We start from the raw sequence: 25152 nt of genomic DNA, 5'->3' as shown, positions 1-25152 counted from the left end.
GAAGAGCATTTCTGGATGAGCTTCAGTCTTCTCTCACAACACTGACAAGGTATAAAACAGTTATTTGGTTAGCTAAGGACCCCTTCTGCACATGGAAGTCCATTTTTGGATCCAGCTCAGTGTCTTTAGGAGGGAAATGAGCCTCCTATCATTTCCCATATCTCAATGACTGTCTTCTATAAAGCATTGACTTGCCTAACATCCAGTTCCCAAAACATCTTCCCAAAACAAATATTTTTTTGCTTACCTTGCTCTCTGGCTGAAAGAAATGGGTGAAGCCCCAGGTGGTGCATTTAAGACTTTCTGGGAGCCTGAGTAGAGGATGTCAATTCCTGTGTGCTCAACAGGGGAGAAAAAATGTTAATAAGTGTTCCTTCACTATGGCAGATATCCTGTTCAGTTCTGTGCTACCAGGATTCTTTGTGGAAAGTTGTGGCAATTAAAAATGAAATAAAGCCAATATAAGTGCAATATGTATAGTAAAGCCAATATAAGTGCAATATGTATAGAGCAGTGGTTCTCAAATGGTGGCCTGTGGACCACAAGTTTCCATTGCATGTCTGTAAAAACACAAATAATCATACAGCACCTAACACAGTGCATTACAATTGCTATAACAGGCATGAAAATTATTAAGTGGTCTGCCAAGACCCTCGGCAATTTTCAAGTAGTCCATGGGAGGAAAATTTGAGAAGTTAGGCAAGATACTTGTTTGTTTATTACTAATGTCATAAATGACTTCCCCAACCTGGTGACCTCCAGAAGTTTTGGATGCATTTCTTGCTGGTGGGAGTTGTAATCCAGAACATCTGCAGGACACCAAGTTGGGGAAGGCTTTCATATACTTAGGGAGAAGCTTGGACACTAGTTTCAGATTTACCTACTTGTCCTCTAGAATGTGGCAAAGGCCAGAGAGCATCTCCTATGCTATCTTTTGTATTCCTCTTCTCTTAGCAAATATACATCTATCTTCTGCCTTGATGAAGGAAAGATGCAAGTTACTCTGATTACGAACCTCAAACCATTTTTACATCAATGGTAAACATTTGTGTTACTATGACAGATTGTTACATCTTGCTCACCTTGCTGGTCCATAAGAATTGGAGCTCCACCCAGTGATGCTACAGCATCCACCAGTAGTAAACAATTATATCTAAAATGAGGAAGGAAAGAATAGAGATTTAGCATCCTGTGGAAGGCAGGGCTTAACTTGCAAACAGGTCATCTAGATCAGATTTCTCTGTGTGCAAGTGCACTACCACACATTCTGTTGTTTTTAAGTCATATTAATTGCTATTTCACTGTTAGCCATTGATGCCAGTTGGCAGAGCTTGGTGGAATGCATCTGGGCTGGGTTTCTCTCTCTCCCCACTCAATTGGTCTTCCCCTGCTACTCTCTCTTTTCCATTCTGGGCAGATGTGAGTATCCAGGAAGTGCACAAGAATGTAAGAGTAAATGTTAGTATCCTTATCCAACCAGTTACCATGTTTCACAATGAGCAAGATGGAGGCTTGTACTTTTTCTGTGGTTGATTGAATATTAATTCTAAACAAACAAACAAATAAACACTGAGGTTTGAGTAAGAAGAAAACTTAGTTATGCTATATTAAGAGAGGTCCAAATGCACAGTGAACAAACAAACAACTTTCCAAAATATATAGTAGATGTGGAGCTCCTTGTGTCTTTCATTTGGTTTAAGCAATTGATAACAGCTCTCTTATTCAGATTTTCTAAGCATAGGGAATCTTTGGATTTAGGGAAAAGAAAGTGTGGTACAGCAGTAGTTGAAGGAGAATGCCACATAGGCAAGGGGGAATTAACGGAGGCACAAGGGGTTCACAATCCACACTAAGCTGAGATATGGGTGGGCCCACGGTAAATCAAGCAGCTTAGACTGCAGCCTTGAGGCCTTTGTTTCTGAGGCAAATAAGTATTTGACCTCCATGACCCACTGACCTGTGACAGAGTTCTCCAAGGCCATCCAGGGGCTGAAGCACTCCAGTGGAGGATTCTCCATGTGTGATGAAAAATAAAAAGGGAGCATGTGTCACTAAACCCTAGGAGAGTCAACAGGGGGGGGAAAAGAGTCAGACAAGACTAAAAACAGGGGAGGAGTAGGTGAACAGTAATATTCTCCTAGTAGGTGGGAGGCTAAATTGCTATGAACTGGTTGTCCCAACCATCTACATAAGAAAGACATAGACTGTAGGTTTTACTCAGAGCTGTATTTATGTATCTAAATTATCTATATAATATCCTGCCTTTCAGGATACAAACTCTCCCAATAAACATGCTCTTTGCTGCTACTTTCAGCTACTTTGCTCACATAACTCACCTTTTCTATTTCTTCTAGAGTGAAAAACTCTCCAGGGGCCTTTACTAGCTGATGAACGTCTGCTCCTAAAAAAGGTAATGGATTACAAATAATGTTACTTGAACTTTGTTAAAGGAGAAGCAAAGGACAAAACTGTTCCTAAGACTCCTGGGAAGCACCAACATTCATTCCAATTAGATAATAATAAAGCCCTTCTAGGGGAAGGTAGGATATAACATTCTATATTTATTATTATTATATTTATATCCCACCTTTCTGCCAAGGAGCTCAAAGTGATGTACATGGTGTCCCTCAATGGTACTTCAATTTTATCCTCACAATGACCCTCTGAAGTAGGTTAGGCTGGCAGATAGTGACTGGCTCAAAATCACTCATAGAGTGTAATTTCGCTGGGTTTCAGTTTCCTTGGATTTAAAAGAAGAGGGCCTGACTAAGCAGCTTTTAGAGGCTTCACTTGACTAGTTTGGATTTTGCTGATCCCTGAAAAGGAATGAGACGTGTGCATTATTGTGGCTAATAAGGACTGAGTATGCCTCAGTGCACCCTGAAACTATATTTGAAAAGTGGTTTGGACCAGGAGAAATTACAATCTAGACACAGGTTGAAGACTCTGGATTGTTGGTTCAGCTGAGTGGTTATGACAGTGAGCTCCTTTGACATTTTCACTTGACGGCATTATGACGTCAGGTGATTTGAGAGGTGTATGGTCCTGCCCATCTGTCAAAACTGACCTGCAGGGAATGAATCAGCTCTTGATCAGACCCTTGGTGTGAAAAAGGTTCCCTACCCCTGATTTAGCTCAACAAAGTCCATCAAAATAGCCAACACATGAGAATGCAAGTTTTAGGTTTAGGGGTGGAGTACCATTCCTGGTGGACTGATGGGAAGACAGCAAATTACTTCTCACTTGGTAGCAGTTCACAACAAGTTATGTTAAGAGAGCCACAGGCGCTTCTGTTTGAAATGGGTCATGTATTAACAAGTACATAGCAGCACCTTTGCCAAAGTCCATTCAAGCTCAATGGGAACCTCCAGAGTATATGATGATTAAACTTGGAGCAGGAAAGAAGTGTTTGATTATTAAAAACAAATTGGGAGGAATTCAACTTAGTGTTAAGCTACAGTCCCATAGTGGTGTACAAGTCGCAGTAGCAGAGAAGGTTCTTGTGGCTTGGTTGCACAGCAGACTGCAGTAGCCCCAATACATCCTGTTGCACTGGATTTCATATTATACAGACATTATTCTCACCCTTACATGAGTGGTGGTGGTTGGTGTTGCAAATTTTGCATTCAGTATGGTTTTACAACTCTTAAGTTACTTTGAAACATTTTATGCAGTAAGCAATGAATAAACGAAATAAATAATACTATAAAGGAATGCTAGGTTTGAAGGAAAAGGTTCCAAAAAACATACCAAGTCTTTTGGCAATGCCAGTTGCACGTTCACCCCAAAATCCATTCATAGCTATAAGCACTTTGTCTCCCTGCTCCACCATGTTCAAGAAGGCTGCTTCCATGGCACAGTGGCCAGTGCCACTGACAGCCAATGTGAGAGGGTTCTGTGTCTGAAATGCATACTGGATTCCAAGCTTGATCTCATCCATTATCTGAGGGCAACAGAGAAGATAATCAGTGTTCAAAGAAACTTTCCCAAGGCTGGCAGTGCAAGTGCATTTATGTCTGTGGATTCTCACAGTGGCATTCATAGGAGGAAGAGATAACAGTGTGGCACCCATTAAAAGTTTCTATACACTTTGATGGACAAACGACAACAGCCGGAAAGGGCTGAACAAAGTCCAAAATGCTGTTACGGAAGAGAATACTCCCACAGTAGAGTTACTCAGCCGCAGTTGAGATCCTGCTCTTGCTTCTTTATTTCTTTGCATCATATAATACATTGATTACTCGCACTTTATGAACAGCCATGCTCCTGTGTAAGTGGAAATGCTGAATCCTAAAGCCTCACACACCCTGGTGAGAATTAAGTAGGTTTTCTGATAGAGCAGATTTCAAGCATCATAAACACAGAAGGTGTCTGTATTTATACTGTATACAAGTCTGCTCTCATGGGACCTCAAAATGCAGGTCAGCGTGGAACTCCCTATTTCTTAACATGGCTCTTAGCCAGATTATACACAGAAATTACATGCCTCCAATTTAGTGATATATTTGCCTGCTACTAAGCCTGAGATCACTCCCATGAATAGTTAGCAATCCTTTCTGGGTAATGGATCTCAAAGGAATATCTGTCTTCCTGACTGACATACAGAGGAATAAGCACCATGAGATCTAAATAGCAGAAGTTTGTCTAGATTTAAAGAGTTGGGTTTTCAAAGTTTTATATTTGCTTAGTGAATCTAGATCAGAGGAAAGCCTGAGACTCTCATGAGCTCAGTGGAATCAAGTTCTTAAAAATGGGGAAATAACCAGAAATAATAGTCCCATCACAGAGGAAGAAAATCATGCTTCTGGTTATCAAGAAATTCTGTGGCTAAATAATAATGATTTTCCATAAATCTGGATTGTATTAGTTAAGAACATTACTTTTGATTAAAAAAAATTAATCCATAGACTAATGAATAATTAGTCAGGGTGATACTTGAAAGCTGGAAAAGCATTAAGTAGAAGCTGAAGTAGGAGCACACAAGGAATTAGGTAGGATTTTATTTCTTACCTGGATCATCTCTTTGTGGACATGTCCTATGAGCTGTCGACAGCCTGCAGACAAAATCCGGGGAGGGCAATTGGAGGGCCCAGGGCCCAGCAATAACCTGTCTGGAACAGACAGTGGCTGTAGCAGAGGTGCTGGAGGTGGCAGAGATAGGTTTTGAGAAGCCATGGTGCGGCAACACTGAGTTAAAACCAGAGGCCGCCGAACAGGAGTCCAACCTGCTGCTTGCAGCACTGGGAACACACTGCTCACCCCTGACCTTAAATACATGGCAAGCTGGGGTTGAGCAAAACAAACAGATCTTAGATCAGATAAATGCTAGCACACCTCCCTCTTGTTTCTCTCCTCTTCTGAAAAATCTTCCAGTGACTGTCATTGGTCTCCAGGCTCCTTGTGAATATGAGCTTATCTTTAGAACACAGCCTCCAACTTACTTACTCCTTGGTTTTCTCCCAGTGAGTTCTGTGCTTTCTAATGCCTTTGGCCTTCCTTGCCTGTGAATTCTACACCTGTTAGAAGCTGGAAAGTTAAATATCATGTAAACAAAGATCTGAAGGAGACGTATTTTCCTTGTTCTTTGGGCAACACAGAGAAGCTTCCTATGCTGTCTCAACTTCTGTAGAAGTTGCTTCCCTCACAGAACGGAGAGAAACTGGACAACTGGACCATTATGTTTGGTTCTGTCTGAAATCCCCGAAACTATATAAAATTGAAGTTTTATTCTTTATTCTTTATTGTAGTTGTCTAACACTGGTATGCTGAGCACTCGCTGGTTATTGTTTGCCAGGAACAGTGAATTCTAGATTAATAATGGGGTTAACAAGTAACTGTGCCTGCCTGCTTATTGGCAGAGCCTGACTGAAGTAATCCCCCCTCCCCGCAAGAAATAGGGTGACCTGTGTGTTATTCTGTGTTCCTTTTTTTGCCTGACTTGCTCCTTCTTTTCCCTCCAACCCATCCTGTGATCCACCCTTCAGCTCTGAAGCTTCCTCTGCCTCCGACTGTTGCCTCCTGCCTGGTACAGTTCCCCACAAATCATTAGCCCCCTCTCCCGAGTCAGACACCAGCCCCCCTTCTCCCTGTACACACTTGCCAGCATTCTGCCTGTCCCTGACATGTATGGGAACTGCAGGTGAGTGCATCTAATAACTGAAATAAGTACCATGCAGACATATTGTAAGAGCAGCTGGTACACAGAGGTATACTGCTTCTGAACGTTGAAGTAACCAGGTAAAGCTGAAAGTGGCAAAAGGCAATTAATAGGAGACAAGCAACAATTCACTACACACAACTGTGTCCTGACTGTCTTGTAGTCTGGGGACAGATGCTACAACTTCACTAATTGTTTTCCCCTGGGCTGAGTAGTATAAAAATGTAAGTTGCACATGTTCCTTAAGATCACAGTAGAGCACCTTCAGCTGTCAGTAGACAATAGTAAAGGTAAAGGGACCCCTGACCATTAGGTCCAGTCGTGACCAACTCTGGGGTTGCAGTGCTCATCTTGCTTTATTGGCCGAGGGAGCCGGCGTACAGCTTCTGGGTCATGTGGCCAGCATGACTAAGCCGCTTCTGGCGAACCAGAGCAGCGCACGGAAACGCCGTTTACCTTCCTGCTGGAGTGGTACCTATTTATCTACTTGCACTTTGACGTGCTTTCAAACTGCTAGGTTGGCAGGAGCAGGGACCAAGCAACGGGAGCTCACCCCATTGCGGGGATTCGAACCCCCAACCTTCTGATCGGCAAGTCCTAGGCTCTGTGGTTTAACCCACAGCGCCACCCGCATCCCTTTCAGTAGACAATAGTCCATTGTAAATATCATTATCTTGCTTTCCTATTTCCTAATGGGTTCACTTAATCTACAAAGAGTTTCAATGTGCAGTGCAGCAACTTCTCTATGGTTAGACCACAACTATTTTTGTGCTTTAAAAATGTATGTAGCTGAGATGCATGCATTTGTGTCATGCCAAGTCCATATTACAGTTTTCAGAGCTCTCATGATTGCTGAGCAACCTCCCCACCTCCCACCCCCTAGCTTCAATCCAGTAATAGAACAATGGTGACCAGACAGGAGGGGGCAGAACTGGCCAAATTCTGTAATACAGTAGTTTGAACTTCTGAGGGCCAGACTAGACATTAACTTCATGAATGCAATTAGTGTAAATAGTAGCTGAGCTTGAGCAACCTCAGCACAATGAGGGGAGAGGAAGAGAAGTGGAATTCTTTCTGCTTCACCAGAATCCCTGTAAAATTCCTTTACAAGGCAAAGTCCTATTTCTAGACTGAGGTGATGAAACCAAGTATATCTACTGGCTATGATGAGCATTGGACTGGGGCCAATGGGACCTCCAGACAGCCGTTTTATTGAACATTCACCCTGATTTGGTTTTCACAAAGATGGCAGGGAGGTTAGACAACACCAGCTATTTATTCAACATTCATTCTGATTTGTCTGAGTGGAGATTAGACAATGTTGCATCAAACAATTGTCTTTCCAGCGCATTTCTTCATCACTTTCCTTTTTGCATAAAGTTTGGAGGAAGGTTTGTTTCACAAGAGCACCAATAATCTTCAATTGCACCATCTGAATGCCATTATCCCACCAGAAGATAGCAACAGTTTCTCTGGTTTCAGTGACTGAATTACCGTATTTTTCGCTCTATAACACGCACCCGACCATAACACGCACATAGTTTTTAGAGGAGGAAAACAAGAAAAAAAAAATATTCTAAACGAAACAGTGGATGTATGATTTTTGTGGTTCATGCTGTGGCCATAGACATGTGATCTGACAGTGAGTTTGGGGTAGCCCATTGCAAAAATCCTGAGGATCCATGTGGATCCATGCTTTGTAACCATGTTTTTGCACCAGTGCGGCCCCAGGCAACAGTGGGTGCGTGATTTTTTTGGTGCAAGCTGTAGCCATGGACATGCTATGTGATCTGATGGTGAATTTGGGGTGACCCAGTGCAAAAATCCTGAGGATCCATGTGGATCCGTGCTTTGTAACCAGGCTCTCTGTCCCTCTCTTCTCCCCACTCAGTGGCTCTTCTCCCGCTTTGCTGTTTCAAAGCGAGCAAAGCGAGCCACGGAGGAGGGAAGGAAGGGGAACCATGGATCCTCTGCTCACGACTGCAGCAGATCCCCCCGCCATCCATAGGCATTCGCTCCATAACACGCACAGACATTTCCCCTTACTTTCTAGGAGGAAAAAAGTGAGTGTTATGGAGCAAAAAATACGGTACTTCCCTTCTACCCTTTTCCGCAATTTTCCTTTGTAGCGTTTGCATTTTCAAGGAAGCTCACTTTGTATCAGACCATATACTGTACTTCATTCTGAGAATCTGCCCTTTTACTGGGACAACTTGTATTTCTGTGATATTAAGCCCTCTAATGTTTTGTTTAGCATTTATATGTACCACGAGCCCTTGCCAGCTAATAAACACTAAGGTCCAAATGCTCTGGCAGGATGTATGTTCTAGCACAGCACTGTCAAAGGGAAATGCTGCCTTTTAGTTTTGACAAAGTGATTACTTTGTTTCTATGGATTTTCAAATTAAGTCAAATAGGAGAAAAATAAATTATTCAGGATTGCTTGGCTTTCAGTGGCAGTCTTAAAGCCTCATGGATGTTGCAGAGCACTGTGCCTAGTTTTGCATTTAGTATAGTTTGTCTGAGAGAGGACTTAAAATATGTAACCCTCTAATTCAGGGGTAGTTTAACTCCCAACTCCAATAAAACTCAGCCAGGATGGTCAGGAATGATAAAAGGTATAGTCCAACATCTGGAGGACTGCAAGTTTCTCATCCTTGCTCTAAAGGTTAGAGCAACTGCAAGAATCGAAAAATGCACAATTCAATCACGTTTACTTGACATTCCATTTTGATCATATTTTGATCAGGAAATCAATAGATCATACTTTGATTAAAGAGTTATATCGAAAGCCTCTTTATCTAATTTCTGAGGTCATAGCCATAGTGAAAGAATACTTATTCAGAACTCATCACACTTTGGCATATTGCTGTTTGATTCACAGTGAGCACTGTGTTACATTAAATTTGAAAATCAGATCAATGATTTGCAAAATAAACACTTTGAGATGAAGCTTCAAGAGCTGCAAGATCACCCAGACCTTTTGTCCTGTTCCCCCATCACCCTGATTTTTTATTAGCCTTATTTATACTTCTGGAAAGCAATAAGGTATGAGGGAGTGGCTCCAATAACTTTTTACTGTTCCATTGTTGCATATCCTTTACATATCAGCTGGAGCTGTTGACCTCATTTTATTTATTCAGCAGTTATAGAAAATTTCAGAAAGTGTAGCAGCTGCTCTCACTGAGACAATAGACTATGTGATTGCAGTTTATTCTTTATGTTACTCATCCTTGGACTCAGATATACAGCTGCAAATAAAACATTTTAAATGTGTTGTAAAGTGCAATATACAAATGTGACACTAGATGGTGACAGTGAGACAGTGCAAAATTTAATGTATTTTTCAAAACATTTTTTTAAAAAGCATTTTCACAGCGTTTTTTGTATGTGTGTAGATTCCACTCTCCTCTTCTATTCTTCCAGCTTCTCTTTTGCCCAGATTTGTGTTTAGCTAGTACATTTGTCATACGCTCTTCCTCATTAGTAGTAGGGTGATGAGACTCTTGTAGGCATCTTTCTCTCTGTCACAAGCAGCTCCCCTTCTGGCTTGGATGCAAATTTCCCATTCAGATAAACCAGCCTGCCACGTACAAGAGTGGCAAAGACTTCACCATAAAGCTGGAAACCCAAGTATGGGGTTAGCTAAAGTAGGGAGCGGGGAGAGAGAGAAAAGTAAGGATAAACAGAATGCAGAATCAAAGGTCTTTGGGTAAATGTGTTTTTGTTTATGGTGGTTCTGATCTGTCCATAGCAGATATTCACAAGGCAAAACAGATGCAGCGGTGTAGAAAGCTCTAAGTGAACAACAAAGATTAGAGGTGAATTGAGGCCTTATGAACCCCTCCATCCAGTTTACCTTTCTCAAGCTCTATCTCCATGCCCAAAGAGTAGGTATCCTTAAAGGGCCAACTCCCTAACCTGGAGCACTTCTTTTCTCTTCTATGGCTTGCTGGCCTGGTGAATTTTGTTGGGTAGGCCTGTAGAGCAAGAAGTACTTGACTCTTCAGGCAAATGGGACTTGGTGAAAGGCATCTGTGAGGGTTCTGGCTCAGGTTCTGTAGGTTCCACTAGCCTCAGGTTCACTTCCAGGGAACCTGGTGGTGCAGCAGTCCTGGCCTCAGCCAGCTCATCCTCCTCTGACTCTGAGCTTGAGGTTAGGGCCATGAAACTAATAAATAATCTAAGATACCAGATGTGAAAATAATTTAGACTCCTTCAGCATAGACATGTGTCCTGTTGGGTGCCTACTAGGGCCAGTCCTTTGTATGAGGCAGATCCTCTGACCCAGTAACTTCTGACCTGGAAAAGATAAAGACTGAATAGCCCATAAATGTCAAGGCTGCAAAAAGGCAAGGAATGTTGAAAGCCGACGGCTGTGCTCACCCCTCCTGGTGGTATTTTGCTTGTTGGTTTTTGCCTGCTAAGCAAAGTGATAGATGGAGGTGAAGATTACTACAGTCAGTTCATTATACAGTTCATTATAGCCTCTACCACCACAGAAATGACACTTGGGATGTCCCATTTGCTGAACAGTGAAGCCTGCCCTAAGCAGAGGCAAAAAATGTAATGAATTATACAGTAAATTACAGTAAGGTGTTTTGAGGGTGGGATGGCGGGGGGTAGTAATAGGAACACTGGGAGAATGCAGAAAACATGAGTCTTCCCATACCTTATCCTTGTGATGAATTATGTTTTTATTCACCTGAGAGAGAAAGAAGGAGACAAAATAATTATAATACAGATTAGTTTGGGGAATGTTGCTTACTAAAGATAATGTATACAACCTAATATTATTGTCCCTGTGTTGTATCAAAGAGAATGGTAATATCAGAACTGGCACTTTCCAGATCATCAATTATAAAAATTTCAAAGCATAGAAAGTTTAGTTTCACAGGGTGAAAACAGAACTTGAATACACACTTCCACCCAGTGAGCTACCATCGCAGGCTTGGGAAGGGGTATACACATGATGTTCGCCACAATCAATATCTATCTTGTATCTCTCTAGCTAATAACCATAGCCATAATAAGTGTTTTGATGTATCTTTGATCCAAATTAAGAAAAATAACGCCCCAGCTGACACCCTAAGTGTGTCAAGACTACTCTCTTGCTAAGGTCATTGTAAAGGCCATTCTGCTATGCCTTTTTATACTGGAAACATTCAACACCGAAGTGTTTTAACTGATTTTAACATTTTATTTTATATTGTTTTATCTTACCTGGGACATTATGGTGAAGTAAGGATAAGAAATTCAAAGAACAACAACTACACTTTGGATTTCTGTCTCATAAAACTGGCACATTTAATTATTCATTTGGTATTAGGTCACTTTATTGTTTTCTGTAAGGTCTTTGTTTGTTATAACTCTTTATTTTATTAGATTTGTTATATCCTGTTTTTGGCTCTATATCAGACTCCTAAGGTGATTCACAAAATTTTAAAAATGACCTATATCCTCTCCCATCCTTACCTCAAACTTCTTTTCTGGATTCCAGATCACTAGGTCTGCATCCATCCCAGAGCCAAGTGATCCTTTACGGTCTTCCAGCCTGCTCAGAATGGCAGGATTTTTGCACATCAGTTGCACTAGGTCATGGAAGGAGAACCCTCTGGATTTTGCACAAGTCCAGAAGAGAGGGAGACCTATGAATTTTCCAGTCACAATTAGTAGAGGAATTTATTGTTAAGAAGATTGTTCTTCCCTGGTTTCTTCTCAAAGTATATCACTTGATGCCACTTAAAAAGGAGACTTGAACATTTGGTAAAGTTCTATACCAGGGGTGAGCAGTCCTTTCCTGCAAGGGCCACATGTGGCAATACGTTGGGTCACCAATAAACACATTCACTGACATTCATTCACACTCATTCAAACATACACACTTTGAATCGCACACACTATTGTGTGATTGTATGGGGGGGGGGAGCACCAGGGAAGTAAATTCATGCTATTTTCTTCAGAATTTTTGTATGTAAACATATGCAAATTTAATCAATGAATTGGCTACTCTGTGAAAAGTGATCTGATCAATTAAGATGTCTTTGTCTGAAAGTCATAACCTACCTAAAAGAAAATTATTATGCATTCAATTGAACTTATTTTGAAGTACCGGTAACGATGCTTGGGATCCAGTCTTTGCTTTATTGAACATGCTTTTTAAAACAAATTGCTTTAATTTACATAGTGAAAAACTAAAGTATTTGTAATTTAAATGAAATGGGGCATTTTGAATGGGGTATTGGTTGGCTTAGCTTGAGGACACTAAGGGCACCTGGAACAACAGGATGACAGGTCGTTCTTTGGGAAGGGCCATAGTTCAATGGTGGATCACATGCTTTGCATCCTGAAGGTTACTGTTTTAATTCCAGACACCTCCAGTTAGCAGGTAATGGGAAAGACCTCTGAGGCCCCACATTCTGGAGAGATACTGCCTGTCAGTGTAGTATATTCTTGAGTCATGATATGAGGATATCATCCTTTCCATTCTTAGCAGTACATGCTCATTGGATGAGGATAAGAAAAAGAACAGCATATATAAAATAGTATATAAACATATTACCAAACTGTAGTGAAGCAATCCCTGCTGGGGCCTTGAGGAAGTCTCCATTGTTCAAATCTTTCAAGTCTCGGGAGCAAGGAGTATGGGCTGAGACAACCATGTCTATCTCTCCCACTTCCAAAGCTGCCCACAGCTGCTCCTGGAGACATGAGAGGAAGAGTTTATGCCAAGGAAATACTTTTGTAGTTCTCCTTGAATAAGGTGAAGCCAGGGAATGATCAAGGAAGGGTCACATCCCTTTTTGGGGCCAGTGGCACATTTGCAAACTGGATGGACAGCTGTGGGCACCACAGCCAAGCACATGTCACAACCTGTTCTACTAGCGACAGGAGCATGCTTTTTTCAACACTAATTTCAGTGGAGTGGGAAAGGGGACCCCGTAGGCACCAGGAACGGCCTCTGTGGGCATATGTGTGCCCACAAGCAACACGTTGGTGACCCCTGCATTAATCTATTGATGCATACAGAGGTAATGCACTTTGTACCAAAGTTCCAGGATCAGCTTTCAACTCGAAAATAGACCATCCAAAGCAACAGTGACAGAGCTGCTACGGAAAGTTAGCTCTCCTTAGAATGGAAAAGCAAGAAGGAATGGGCATGGAAAGGAAATTTCTTTGACTAAAGATCCGCATTTAGAAACAGATAAGGATAGTGTGGCCATGCTGATTCTTCTGGCCATGCTGATTCTTCTTCTTCACCACCACCAAGGCCTTCTGGAATGTTTTAAGGAACTGGGAACAGGAGGATTGCTTTGCAATGATTCCACTCCTGGATTTTGCATCCTGGCCCAATAAAGAATCACAATAACACTTAATTCACTTGTATTATGTATTGTGCAGGAACTGACATTTTCCCTTTCTAGTGCCCTTATTTCTTTAGGAAGGCCTGCCTCGTACTTTGGGGCAATTATTAAGGCCAATAAACCATAGTTTATTAAACTGAGAATAGACCCATGTGTTTGGCCCTCCCCTCCCCCTTGTTTGGATCCAGTGTTTTTATTATGGCTATTTTAAACCAAAAATTCCAGTTACATCTGTTTTACCTCAACTTACCAAATAGAATGCAAAACCAACATCTTATCCTCGTATTTGTAGTCCGAGATTACATGATAGTTTCCTAGTTAAGATGTAACAGGAAACTGTGGTTTAAATTAACCATGATGGAGGCACTGAAGCCAGAGCATCATGGGAAGATGAGAGGGACAAGGAGGTAGTGTATAGTCTGATTCTTGTGCTCAAGCATGGTTTATTAAGCTGAGTTCGTTAAACAAGAACAATGAACTTACATTAAGCACTAAACTACCATCTCTTTGAACATGTCTGGATGTGACACAAATGCACTTTGCACTGTCAATTTTAACATATTTTATTTATTTTTATTGTCTTTTTGTTTCTCATAATGTATATGATGGATTTAAGTAGTTGAACATTGCATTGATATGTCTCTAGACAATCGTTTGGATCTGTGTATTATCTATAGGAGTCAACTGCATAAGATTGTGTGTATGTGTGTATGTATGTGTACTCACTCTTTTCTGAATGCCATTTTAATAACCTGTCATGCTTTGTTCATCCAGAACAACCTATAATTTCAACATGAGTGGAGTCTGTTGATCATATAAAGTTCCTGTCTTATTCTTCTTACTGAATTATTGCAGACATTATCAAGCATTTCTTTTTAATAGTACTCAGATCTTACTTCATATGTCCTCTCTCTGCCATCACTTTATCTTTATTTTATCTTTTTATTTTTTGCCATTTGATTGGACCACTTCCATTTCCCATAGCTCTTACCTGGTTGTTCTTGTCCCTGATAGGAGGGCAGCATTTGTAGTAGATGCCTCCTGGAGGAATGCATTCAGATGCCAGGCTGAGGTAGTGGTGTGCTGTTTCTACAGTAATGGGTGCTCCCTTCTGTCTTGCATCCTTGATAATGGGCAAGGCTTGAGCAGAGGAGAGATTAACGATGTGGCATGGTATCCTGTAAAGTTAAAAGCATATGATTATTGTTGGAGGTGGTATGCCTCTGAATACCACATGCCCTCCAACATTCATCAGATGAAAATAGGGACATATTCTACATCAGTGCCCCCCACCCTGCCTTCTCCTCAGAAGCTGGGGCAGGGACTCAGATGCAGCAGCTCAACGAAGCAAACCAGAGCCAAGTGACTGTAACAGCTGCTCTTCAGCACTTGTGACCTCTTGGCACCCCTCGCAACCATGTGGACAGTGACCTTGTGGAAGACCTCGCCCGCTTAGCTCCCTCTCATCAGTTTCTTTATGAGAGATCAACCGACTGAGGAGCAAGGAAACAGTGAAAAACTTTATTAGGGGCCCTCAAGTGACCTGGATCTTGTTTTCATATAAACAGGAAGTGGGGCCATAGATCTAAGAAATGTCCTAGAGGGATGCACGGTCTGAACTTCCAGTACTGAAGGGAAGGACCCTTGGGAATTCAGGATGTGGTTGCTTAAGGGTGTTTGTGACGATCCCGGTATTTTTGGAGCAGTTGGAGTATGATACCAGTTGCTGGGAAGCACATGCCAGCAGAGAGCTTTTGCACACAGGTCTTGCTTGTGGTTTCCCATAGGCATCTAGTTGGCCATTGGGAGAACAATATGCTGAACTAGATGGGATTTTGGTGTAATACGGCAGGGCTTTTTTATGTCCTTAGCCTGCTCTCTCATTCCAGCTTAACAGAAAGAAACACTCACTTATACTGGAGACACAGTTCAGCAATGGTGATGGTGGCCTCCACTTCCATGGTATAAGGGCGTGTGTCCAAGAAAGTGCTGTACTCCATGGTGTCTGTTTGGGGAAAGGGAGAGAAAAATATAAAGATGCACACATTTAATACCGGTGCCCCTACTAAGTGGGTTCTAGCAAGATTATTTCTAGTGTTTTAGTATATTAAAATGCACTTAAGGTCCTTAGGGGAACGGTTCCCAGCTCCCTTCACATCCTAGAAAGATTGTGCCCATTTCTTGTGCAACTGAAATCTCCCTCCCTCCTATGTCATCAGAGGGAGGCCATTCTGAAATCTTCAGGTATTTTTCTTCAGACAGTTCACTGCCCAGGGCTGCTCCAGACTCCTTGCTGTCTCCTCTCTTATTTACTCTCCTTTATTTGCCCTATTGATGGTCTCCATTATCTATTTCTTTGTTGGTGCAAAACAAGTTCTAAGCCGAGCAAACACTTCCATTCAGAAGAACACAAAGGGATGACCAGGGTCCTGTGATGAAGGGGGGAAATGCTCCCATGTCTCCTGGCAGACATATCTGGTGGGGTAAAAGTAAAGGTTCTGGTTAGCATAATACATACCCTCTTGGACAGGCAGGGAGTGACTTGGCTCCTGTTCTGGATGGAACTGTGTAGAGAGTCCCAAACAGGGGCGAAAGGTTTATATAAAAATTTCTACAGGAAGATATAACAATGTGACAACAACAACAACAACAAATTATTATTTGTGCCCCGCCCATCTGGCTGGGTTTCCCCAGCCACTCTGGGCGGCTTCCAACAAAGATTAAAAATACATCTTCTTCCTTCTCACCCCCACCCCATCCCACTGGTCTGGTTTCAGACAAGCCTATGAAAGCTAAATGTCACCAAGAGTGCTTAATTTAAAGCAGGGAAAACTGCCTGCTGTTTTTTTAAAAAACAAAACACTATTGTGATATATCAAATCATAACAGCACCTTTTCATTCTAGTATTCAGTGCTGGGAAGGGAGTTGCTCTAATTTAACAGTGAAACTGCTTATTGCCCTAGAATCCAGATACTCAGGCTAATATAGTCTATAGCAGTGGGTCCTGGTTCTTTTCTCCCTTGAATCTTTTGCTGGATGCCAGTTTTCCAAGAGTGGATTTTTCTGTGTTTGCTGAAGAATGTATGCCACCTTAAGTGTCTCTTTTGAGGTGGAAAGTACAGGTATAAATAATCCAAAGAAGTGAAAACCACAACGATTAAAGATAGAAAAAAATATAAGCAGATTACAAGAAGTTGGGATTTGGTAATTCAATATGTAAAATAAGAATTAGCTTATACACATAAGAATAAAAGAAAGGAAATAGGGAAGTTGTTCTCACACCTTTAAAATATGTGCAGATCATGAATTAATATACCGCCATTAAATTTTAATTCTGTATATTTAATATTAATTAATGTTTTATTATGAAGGGGCATTGCTTAATTTTATTAATACGTGGATATTAGTAAATTCTTTTAATTATTGTACTAATCTTCATTCATCTTTTTGTGTGTCATTTATAGTACCTGAATAACCTACTGGGGAAAAGTATGTACAATATTTCAATTCACTAATAAAATATACATAAAAAAATTAAAAATAAGTAATGCCCAAGGAGAGAAAGTGTGAAATGTTGCCATCCAGATTGGAAATTCACTGGAAGAGAGAAGAGAAATGGAAAACAGGTACTTAATGTCAAAGGTGCTAGCGAGTAAAAGAGTAGGAACTCAGCTCCTTACCAGGAGCACACAGTCTGTGTCTTGCAGTTCATTCATTGCCACATGTATATCATGTAGACAAACATGGGAAAAGTCCTCCACACCAGTGGCCATTAGAAAGCACTGAAATCCAGGAACCCCAGCCTTCAGCATTGGTAGGAGCTCAGCCTAAGAGATAGCACAAGGACAAGCACTTGGAAAGTTTGCTAATAATACAAAGAAAGCAGAAGAATGGCTGAGTTGCATATTAAGTTCTGCTCTCTTGCAATTTCTGCACATATTCAGCTACAATTGAGTTTTCAATTTAAATGCAAACTGAATCTAAATTTTCACCTACCCGTATGAGGATGAGCAGAGTTCATTTCCCGCTTCCAACAATTTGCTGCAATTCGTTCATACACATATGGAATTAGAACTGGGATTTCAAGCCAAGTGATTTATTTCAAGCCACATCTCTTATTTTCAAAACTGTGTACTGTATTGTACTGTTTCCAGAGCTCTTGCACAGGGTGCAGTGTAACTTAGGGTTGCCATATGTACGGAATTTTCTGTACATAGCTGGCAATCGGCCGTCAGAAATCGTGTCCGGGTGGAAATTGCTGAAGAGCTCAAAAAAGTTTCTGTCCAGATTTTCACTTTTTGAAATATAGCAACCCTAGTATAACTAAAAACATGGCAGAATCCTCCATCCATTTGCAGCCTCTTACTTTTAATGGATCATGCTATCTAAAGGAACGCTTTCATTTCTGGAGCCCTCGCTATTTATCTTGCCTTCGTGGCCCTCCTTCCAAAGTACATAAGACACAGGGGAGCTGATGCCATTTCATTGCTGGATACAAACCTGATTTCCAGGAATGATGCCACCCCAAAATGCAACATCAATATGGCACTTTCCCTTGGCAGACTGCAGCTTTTTCTCAAGGGCATACAAGGTTGTGGTTGGAGGACTGCAGTACCTGAGTTAAGGGGATGAAGTAGAATAAGATGTTACTTGGAAACAAGGCTGGCCCAGCACATTTTGCTGCCTGAGAGCAGCAAATGATACCTGTCTTCCTCCTCCACCACCACTACCACCATAATCAAAGTCAGGGAGCAGATGGCAGCTGAAACAAGAAATCTCAGCATGTCTCCTCACTCCCTGCCCTTTTATGAGAAACACAATCAGTTGCCTCATTCTGCCTAATTGTAGAACCATTCCTACCTAGAAGGCAACTAAACTGTGCTCGTTTCTAGCCCAGTCTAGCTGCCAATCTGTAACACACCTTTAATACATCCTGACCTCATTCTTCAACCAAAGCAGTACCACCCGTGAACAAACTGGTTCCAACAAAAACACTACTTTAGTTTAAATTTGCCTCTGTTAGGTTGTGGTAGCTACTTGAATTTCTGCCACTGGATCCCATTAACATGCCAAAGATGATGGATTTCCCTATTCACATATGAGCTTCCACCAGGCATAAATGTTTATTTATTGATTTAATAAATAATATTTCTATCATGGCTTTCTTTTAGCAAAGGGCTCAAAATACTATACATTCCAGCATTCAGCAAGCAACCTGTGAAGTAGGTGAGGCTGAGAGACAGACACTGGCTCAGTGTTGCCCAGTGTGTGTAATGGCTGAGTGGGGATTTGAACATCAGTATCTCCAATTCTGGAGTGATAGGTCTGGTATTTTTCTCCTATAGTGAACCACCTCAAATGATCAGGAAAGGCAGGCTATGCATTTGATAGATAAATCAGTAACTACGACCACCACACTGACTTTCAGTGCTGTTGGTGTGTGTGTGTGTGTTTTGTTCATGCGGTATAATTATGTCTAGGCATTTGGTGGGGCCTCAAAAAGGAAAACCACCCAACCAACCATGGATTTCTGGTGTGGAAATTGAGCATGGGAATTCACCCTTGGTTACAATATCTGAATATGACCAGTAGGTGACACTACAGGACTATATATGGTGTTTCAGAAATCCTGCCCTGCAGAAGCTACTCCAGCTGTTGCCTTCCACCCAAAGTGTTCTTTATCTACAGGTGTTAGGAATCTGTAAGACAAGCCAGAGCACATGGGTGTGCAAAGAAAGTTAATGTGATGATACAGAGAACCGCTTGGTTTCCATGTGGGAAGGAAGGCAGAATAATAACAATAATACAAGAAAATAAATAAAAAGCAACAAAGACAGTGGCCTTTACCAGATGCAGTGCAAGCACAAGAATGCTCAGTTATGCATAATTCCCTCTTGCTTCTTTACCTCTTTAGTCTCCTATTGGGGAAATGTTTATTAAAAACTTGTTTGGAAAAACACACATCACACACACAGGTTCTCAACTCATCCTGAACCCCTTGGAAAGCAATTCCTGAGGGTCAAGCGACCCTCAGGAAAGTCTTAGGATTTGAGCCAAGGGCCTACAATGGGATGAGGGATTAGATCATATTAGGAAGAGACATATAAACTCTTACACTGTAGTTTATATGAGTTGACCTGGGAAATTTCATTGTGAATTTTGCATTAAAATAGGAAAGTCTCTCCCTTTATTCCCTCCCTCCAGCCCTCTGGAAACGTACAAGGGCATGTCAACAACAGTGGTGATGCCTCCTGCAGCTGCGGCCTGAGTCACAGATGTAAATCCTTCACCAGCTGGCTGTCCAGGCTCATATATATGCACATGAGGGTCAATTATTCCAGGCATAACCACGAGGTCTCCAACATCTAAGATCTGTAGGCAGAAGGTTAATTGCAGGTTAATTGCAGAATATTCTAAAGTTGTCTTCATCATGAGTGTGGTCCATAGAATGCTTGTAACCTGTACAGGTTCCTTGTTAAAAACTCTGGATTTTAATTCAAAACACCGTTTAGTATTTTGCTTTTTGGAACGCTATAGAAAGCTTGGAGGAACACTTTAAAAACTCACAGCCACAATCCATTGCAGACTAAAAGAGCTCTTAAAACCATTCATTCTCTGCTGGATTGTGGCCCACAACAGTTGAGATTTCTAAGAACGCTTCATAATTGATTTGATCATTTGGACTTCTTGCCAGGCTTCCTGCTCACTCTATCTTATTAGAACACTCATCCAGTAAGAGATCTGTCATAATTCCACCATGCCAGGAATTGTATTTTTTAAAAAACACACACAAAATAAAACACTTGCATCTTTGTCGCAAATCATTATTCATCAGACACTCATCTTCCTTGCATGTGCATTGAGAGCTCAACTATTTCTCAAATTTCCTAAGAGAAAGTTAGATTCAAATTACTTGGAAGCAATTAATAGTCTTGCAGCTCCTTAAAGAATGAGTACAGTATGCTTCATTAGCTGCTTTGCACGAGTGGATGAATTCAGGCATAGCCATTGTTTTGTCTTTTCCCTTCTTTTTGGAAATACATTGACTTTCAGAAGTTAAGTTGCATCTGATGACATTCCTAATTAGGAAGGCTTCTCTCTCTTTTCATCTCCAGTCATTTTTCATTCCCTTAAGATGCTTTAAGACACAAACATTTATTTAGGTTGTACAGGGTGTGTTTTTTAAAAGAGGCCTTGTGGAACATGTGTACTCTGTATCTATGGGGCCTCTTTTAAAATGCTCACCCTGCATTAATGTACAAAAGAGGCCTCAGATTTAAAGGGACAGAGGCAGAAATAACAAGACTGACTCAGGTTGAGAGGCTGCTTGGAGAAGTTTCCAATCTAGTTTCCCCCTCCAGTTGAGATCTAATTCCTACCTTTCTAAGGGCAGCAGGAACCAAACTCTCTCTCAGAAGAGCATTCACTATCTTTGGAGTCCAGACTGTAACAAGGAAGGACAAGGATCTACTAAACATTGACCACATCTAGTATTTACTGCACTAGTATTTTCTATTAATTTTTTAAAATACTACTGTTCTCTGTTTCATTTTTCGTTTCATTTTTAAATCACTATCACAGTCCCTCCTACCAGCACATTGATTGGGGCCTGGAAATGGACTGGAAGCCAGTGAAGATGACAGCCAGTGTCATAATATGCTGATATCTTCCAATCTGCACTAACAATCTTCTTGCCTTTTTTGGGGTCAGCTGCAGAATCTGGATCATCTTTGAAGGCAGCCCCACATATAATGCATTGCAATAGTCTAGCTGGTAGTTTACTAGACCATGGATAACTGCCACATGGCCATCCAAGTTCAGCTAAGGTTGTACTGTATCTAGAAAAAGATTTCTCATTCATAATGGTCCCTGTAGCAGGCCATGCAGAGCCGTAGTCTCATCTTGTAGTAGCAATTCAACACAGTACATATGGAATTTCCCAAAATATGGACTTTCCTGCTGCAAGATGTGGTGATGGCCACCAACTTGGATAGCTTTAAAAGAGAATTAGAGAAATTAATGGAGGAGTAGCCTATCAATTACTGCTTATTGTGATGACTGCACACTACCTCCAGGGGCAAAGGGAGTTTGCGTCAGGAAACCAGTTTCTGGGTAAAAGTACAGTGGTACCTCGCGTTAAGAACTTAATTCGTTCTGGAGGTCCGTTCTTAACCTGAAACTGTTCTTAACCTGAGGTAGCACTTTAGCTAATGGGGCCTCCCGCTCCCACCGCACCGCCGCCACGTGATTTCTGCTCTCATCCTGAAGCAAAGTTCTTAACCCAAGGTACAATTTCTGGGTTAGCAGAGTCTGTAACCTGAAGCATCTGTAACCCGAGGTACTACTGTAATGAGAAATGGCTATTGCGCTCATATCCTGCTTGTGGGTTTCCTGAAAACAGGATACTGGTTTTGATAGTCCTTTGTTCTGCTCCATTAAGGGTCTTCTTATGTTCCACAACTGGCCATATCTGACACAGATGACTTACATGGACAGAAAGAGAACCAATAGCTTTTCTGCCAAAATCTACCCTATGAACCAAGCAGTGAGAGAATCTCATGTGCAGCTCATGGACAATTCACAGACAGAGCAAGTTGCGTTAATTATTAGTCGAGGTAATGTGGAGTGTGCTGTGATCAGCAACAGGCACTGGCTAAAGGTCACTGGTCAGGCAACTAAAAGTTTAACCCAGAAGGAAAACCACGTAAAAAAAAGAGAAGACTTTACCCTGGCCCCTATCCAATGCATTCGCTGTGAATTTGGTTCAATGCTCCGCACTGGTATTATGACCATAGGGTCTAGCTCTCCACTCAGTTACAGTGAAGTCAATGGAATCATGATGGCGTGAAACTAGTGTAACTGAGTGGAGAATTAGCCCCCAGGGATGTGATGTTTTGTGTTGGGATAGTTCACTTTCACAAGCTCCCTCATAAAGCTCTCCTAATACCATGCTCCAGAATATATTTTCCTTTCTCGTTCATAAAATAGCTTGAGGCTTGGTTATCTGAAGTTGGTTACTAATGCATGATGCTGCCTGAACAAATAATTCATCATAAGAGGCCCTTCTTCAGGTTCCCTTACCATCTCAGGTTAAGAGGATAACGACTAGGGAGAGGGCTTTCTCAGTAATGGTGTCTCATGTACAGAATGCCCTCTCCAAAGAAGCTTACCTGGGACCAATCTTCATCATTTTATAGCACCAGCTGAATACTTTTTTTTTTATTTGCTCAGACATTCCAGCATGTCTTATACCTGATCTGTTTTGGGTTTTGTTTTATGCTTGTTGGATTTTGCTGTTTCTTGGCTGTTGCTTCTGTGATTTATATACATTTCATATTGCATTTCATGACAATATTTTTATTGCTTTCCTGACTCATGTCCCTGCAAGTCAGGTCAGTCTCTTTCTATTCTTTTTTATAAATACAATTTTAATGTTACTATTTATATTATTTGTATCCCACTGTTCTTCCAAGAAACTCAGGGTGGCATACATGTTTTCTTCCAGTTAAATTTTCACAAAGAGTCTTGCAGCGGACCCTGGGCTTGAGAGATTATGAATGGCCCAAAGTCACCCATTAAGATTCATGGCTAAAGTGGGATTTTAATTGAAATCACTTCCATCTTACTCCACCACTGTGCAATACTACACAGGACCCCCTAATTGCACTTGTATGTTGTTGTCATCGTCTGTGAAAACTGTAATGTGTAGGAAAGAGGTAACAGATATGAAAGATGCTGTGTGTTACTCCTTAGACCAGTAGCTATTCATTTAGAACCACAGTTAAGAAAGGGATCAGTGTAACCTTGAGCTGTCTTAGAATTTTTCATCAGCACAGATTAACAATGAAACGTTCTGGGAGGTTTATGCATATAAAACCGTGCTTCAAAATGTCAGTGCTATTAAATGCTGAACTTTCAGTACTGCTGACATTTTAAATACTTCAGAATATATTGGAAATTGAACCTGTTTATAAAATATATTTGCATGTTCATTTCCACATACAATGGTTAAGACTTTCTATAACAATAATATTTAGCTAATCCTAGTCACATCCTCTGTGATGCGTTACCTGCTTGTAAACTGTAGACCCATGTTGGGACACTTTACTGACTTCATTAATAAAATTTCCAAAACTTTCAGCCATTATATCAATTCAAGTTCAAATGCGGGGAGCCAGGATACTCATGGAGACGCCTAGCACCTACACAGTTATAGTTTATTCTCCCAGGCTTTAAAAAGAATTTTGGTCCTCTATTTGTATTTTATGCTGCTTTTGTATGGGATTGCATTTTTATTTAATTTTACTGTTTTATTTGTGAAACATGCTAGAAACAGATCCTGAACACTAGTCTAGAAATCCACAAATGATAAAGTGTTAAATGAGTTCATACCTTTTCTCCACTGGGTCTGGCCCAGTTTCTCTTTGGAAGAACATCAGCTATCTTTCCATCACAGATGACAATCTCCGCTGGGCCAATGGTATTATTCTGCACGACCCTGTTGCTTCTTACAGTCACAATCTCTGAACCCACTTCCACTTTGGCTGGCCCTTAATTTAAATTAGTAGAGAGGCAGAATTCAGCAAAAACAAACCAATCAAACTTCTGCAACTGTTTCTGTTATAAACTCATAGTAAGATACCACATTTTCTCTTCCTTTCAGCATGATTTTAGGCCCTTGTGAAATTGCTTCAGTTTCCTCCATGTGTACAGATGCTTCTATAATGACACTCTGAACACAACACAGAAGACGAGTCCTGCTGACTAGAAGGCATTCTCCATGACAAGGCAAGACAACAAACCTACTCCCAGTTTAATATTTTTTCTTGCTAGCTTGATATTAAGGATGGGAGGGAAATCCAATTTTGTTTGCATTTGAGTGAGAAACTACCTGATTTATTCTTCTTAAACCAGTATGTGAACTGAAACTTAATTATCCTTCAAAATTCGCACTTCTCTGAATGTTGTGATGGAGTTTTCTGACCAAGCAATGTGTACCAAAATGCATATATTAGGGGAAAGTGTTCATAAAAATGCATACATTGGTGGAAAATAACTTTTTTTAAAAAAAGGTTATATTTATTAAATCTATATCCTGCCTTTTATCCAGAGGGGCAATTATAATAAAATGCAATATATTAGATAATATAAGTTGCAAAAATGCATATATTAGTCAAAACTGCATTCAAAAATCTGTGTTTCAGAAGAAATACACACTAAAATACTGACAGATTTTCATGAGTTGTTGCAGTTTGCAGCAGAAATGTGGAGAACTGAATTAGTAAAAGAGAGAAAACAAAATTGACATATTCATCCATCCTTACTTGTTATTGCTTCCTTTATTAATTCAAAATGCAATCTTCCATCCAGAGGCTCTTTATCAAATTATTTTAGGCTCCCTCTACCCAGCGGCCCTTCACTTACCTGCCTGAGTGGCATTGCATTTTTTAGACATGTTAAGATTGGCAACAAGGATCCAAACCCTTAAGTATTGCTGCCTGCTTGGCTCTCATTCAGTTCCTTCTCTCTTGCCTTCTGGCAAACACTGACATGAAGTGTTACAAGAAAAGAAACTTTCTGAACCTCACAGTAGATTGCTGAGGACCTGGTCTTGACCAAAACTCAAATGG

The 25152-nt window shown here is 40.9% G+C and overlaps 2 protein-coding genes and 1 long non-coding RNA gene across 3 annotated transcripts in view; 1 reads left to right on the top strand and 2 right to left on the bottom strand.

Moving 5' to 3' along the window:
* Positions 1–5308, bottom strand: part of AGXT (alanine--glyoxylate aminotransferase) — a 9402-nt gene extending 4094 nt beyond the window's left edge. The window contains exons 1-6 of the mRNA XM_081864615.1: positions 5011–5308; positions 3751–3943; positions 2337–2401; positions 1958–2058; positions 1083–1153; positions 248–332 (exon numbers count right to left, since the gene is read on the bottom strand). Coding sequence (XP_081720741.1) covers positions 248–332; positions 1083–1153; positions 1958–2058; positions 2337–2401; positions 3751–3943; positions 5011–5277 — 782 coding nt within the window. The 5' untranslated portion in view covers positions 5278–5308. The remainder of the gene's footprint in view (positions 1–247; positions 333–1082; positions 1154–1957; positions 2059–2336; positions 2402–3750; positions 3944–5010) is intronic.
* The window catches only part of LOC309343304, a 23434-nt gene extending 6240 nt beyond the window's left edge, over positions 1–17194 (top strand). Inside the window, exons 2-3 of the long non-coding RNA XR_014157235.1 lie at positions 2355–2410; positions 16987–17194. This is a non-coding gene — a long non-coding RNA (uncharacterized lncRNA). The remainder of the gene's footprint in view (positions 1–2354; positions 2411–16986) is intronic.
* LOC309343292 (allantoinase, mitochondrial-like) lies at positions 9216–25152 on the bottom strand. The gene is made up of 12 exons (XM_081864610.1): positions 24947–25152; positions 23915–24072; positions 19743–19894; positions 18023–18137; positions 17203–17349; positions 16040–16085; positions 15433–15526; positions 14513–14699; positions 12720–12858; positions 11633–11805; positions 10830–10862; positions 9216–9802 (listed from the first exon to the last, which is right to left on the bottom strand). The coding sequence occupies exons 1-12, from the start codon at positions 24975–24977 to the stop codon at positions 9641–9643; spliced, it is 1437 nt and encodes a 478-aa protein (XP_081720736.1). The 5' UTR covers positions 24978–25152; the 3' UTR covers positions 9216–9640.

This window comes from Podarcis erhardii (assembly GCF_964252035.2).
Source record: "Podarcis erhardii genome assembly, chromosome: 5".
Taxonomy (NCBI): domain Eukaryota; kingdom Metazoa; phylum Chordata; class Lepidosauria; order Squamata; family Lacertidae; genus Podarcis; species Podarcis erhardii.
This window is presented reverse-complemented; position numbering and strand designations above follow the sequence as displayed.

Excerpts from the sequence above, each read along its gene's own strand:
- LOC309343292 (XM_081864610.1), bottom strand. The coding sequence starts at position 24,977 with ATGTCTAAAAAATGCAATGCCACTCAGGCAG. Across the intron at positions 16,086-17,202 it reads ACACAGACTGTGTGCTCCTG|TTCCATCCAGAACAGGAGCC; the intron begins GTAAGGAGCTGA and ends CTCTCTACACAG. Across the intron at positions 10,863-11,632 it reads ATCCAGAAAAGAAGTTTGAG|GTGAATAAAAACATAATTCA; the intron begins GTAAGGATGGGA and ends TTTCTCTCTCAG.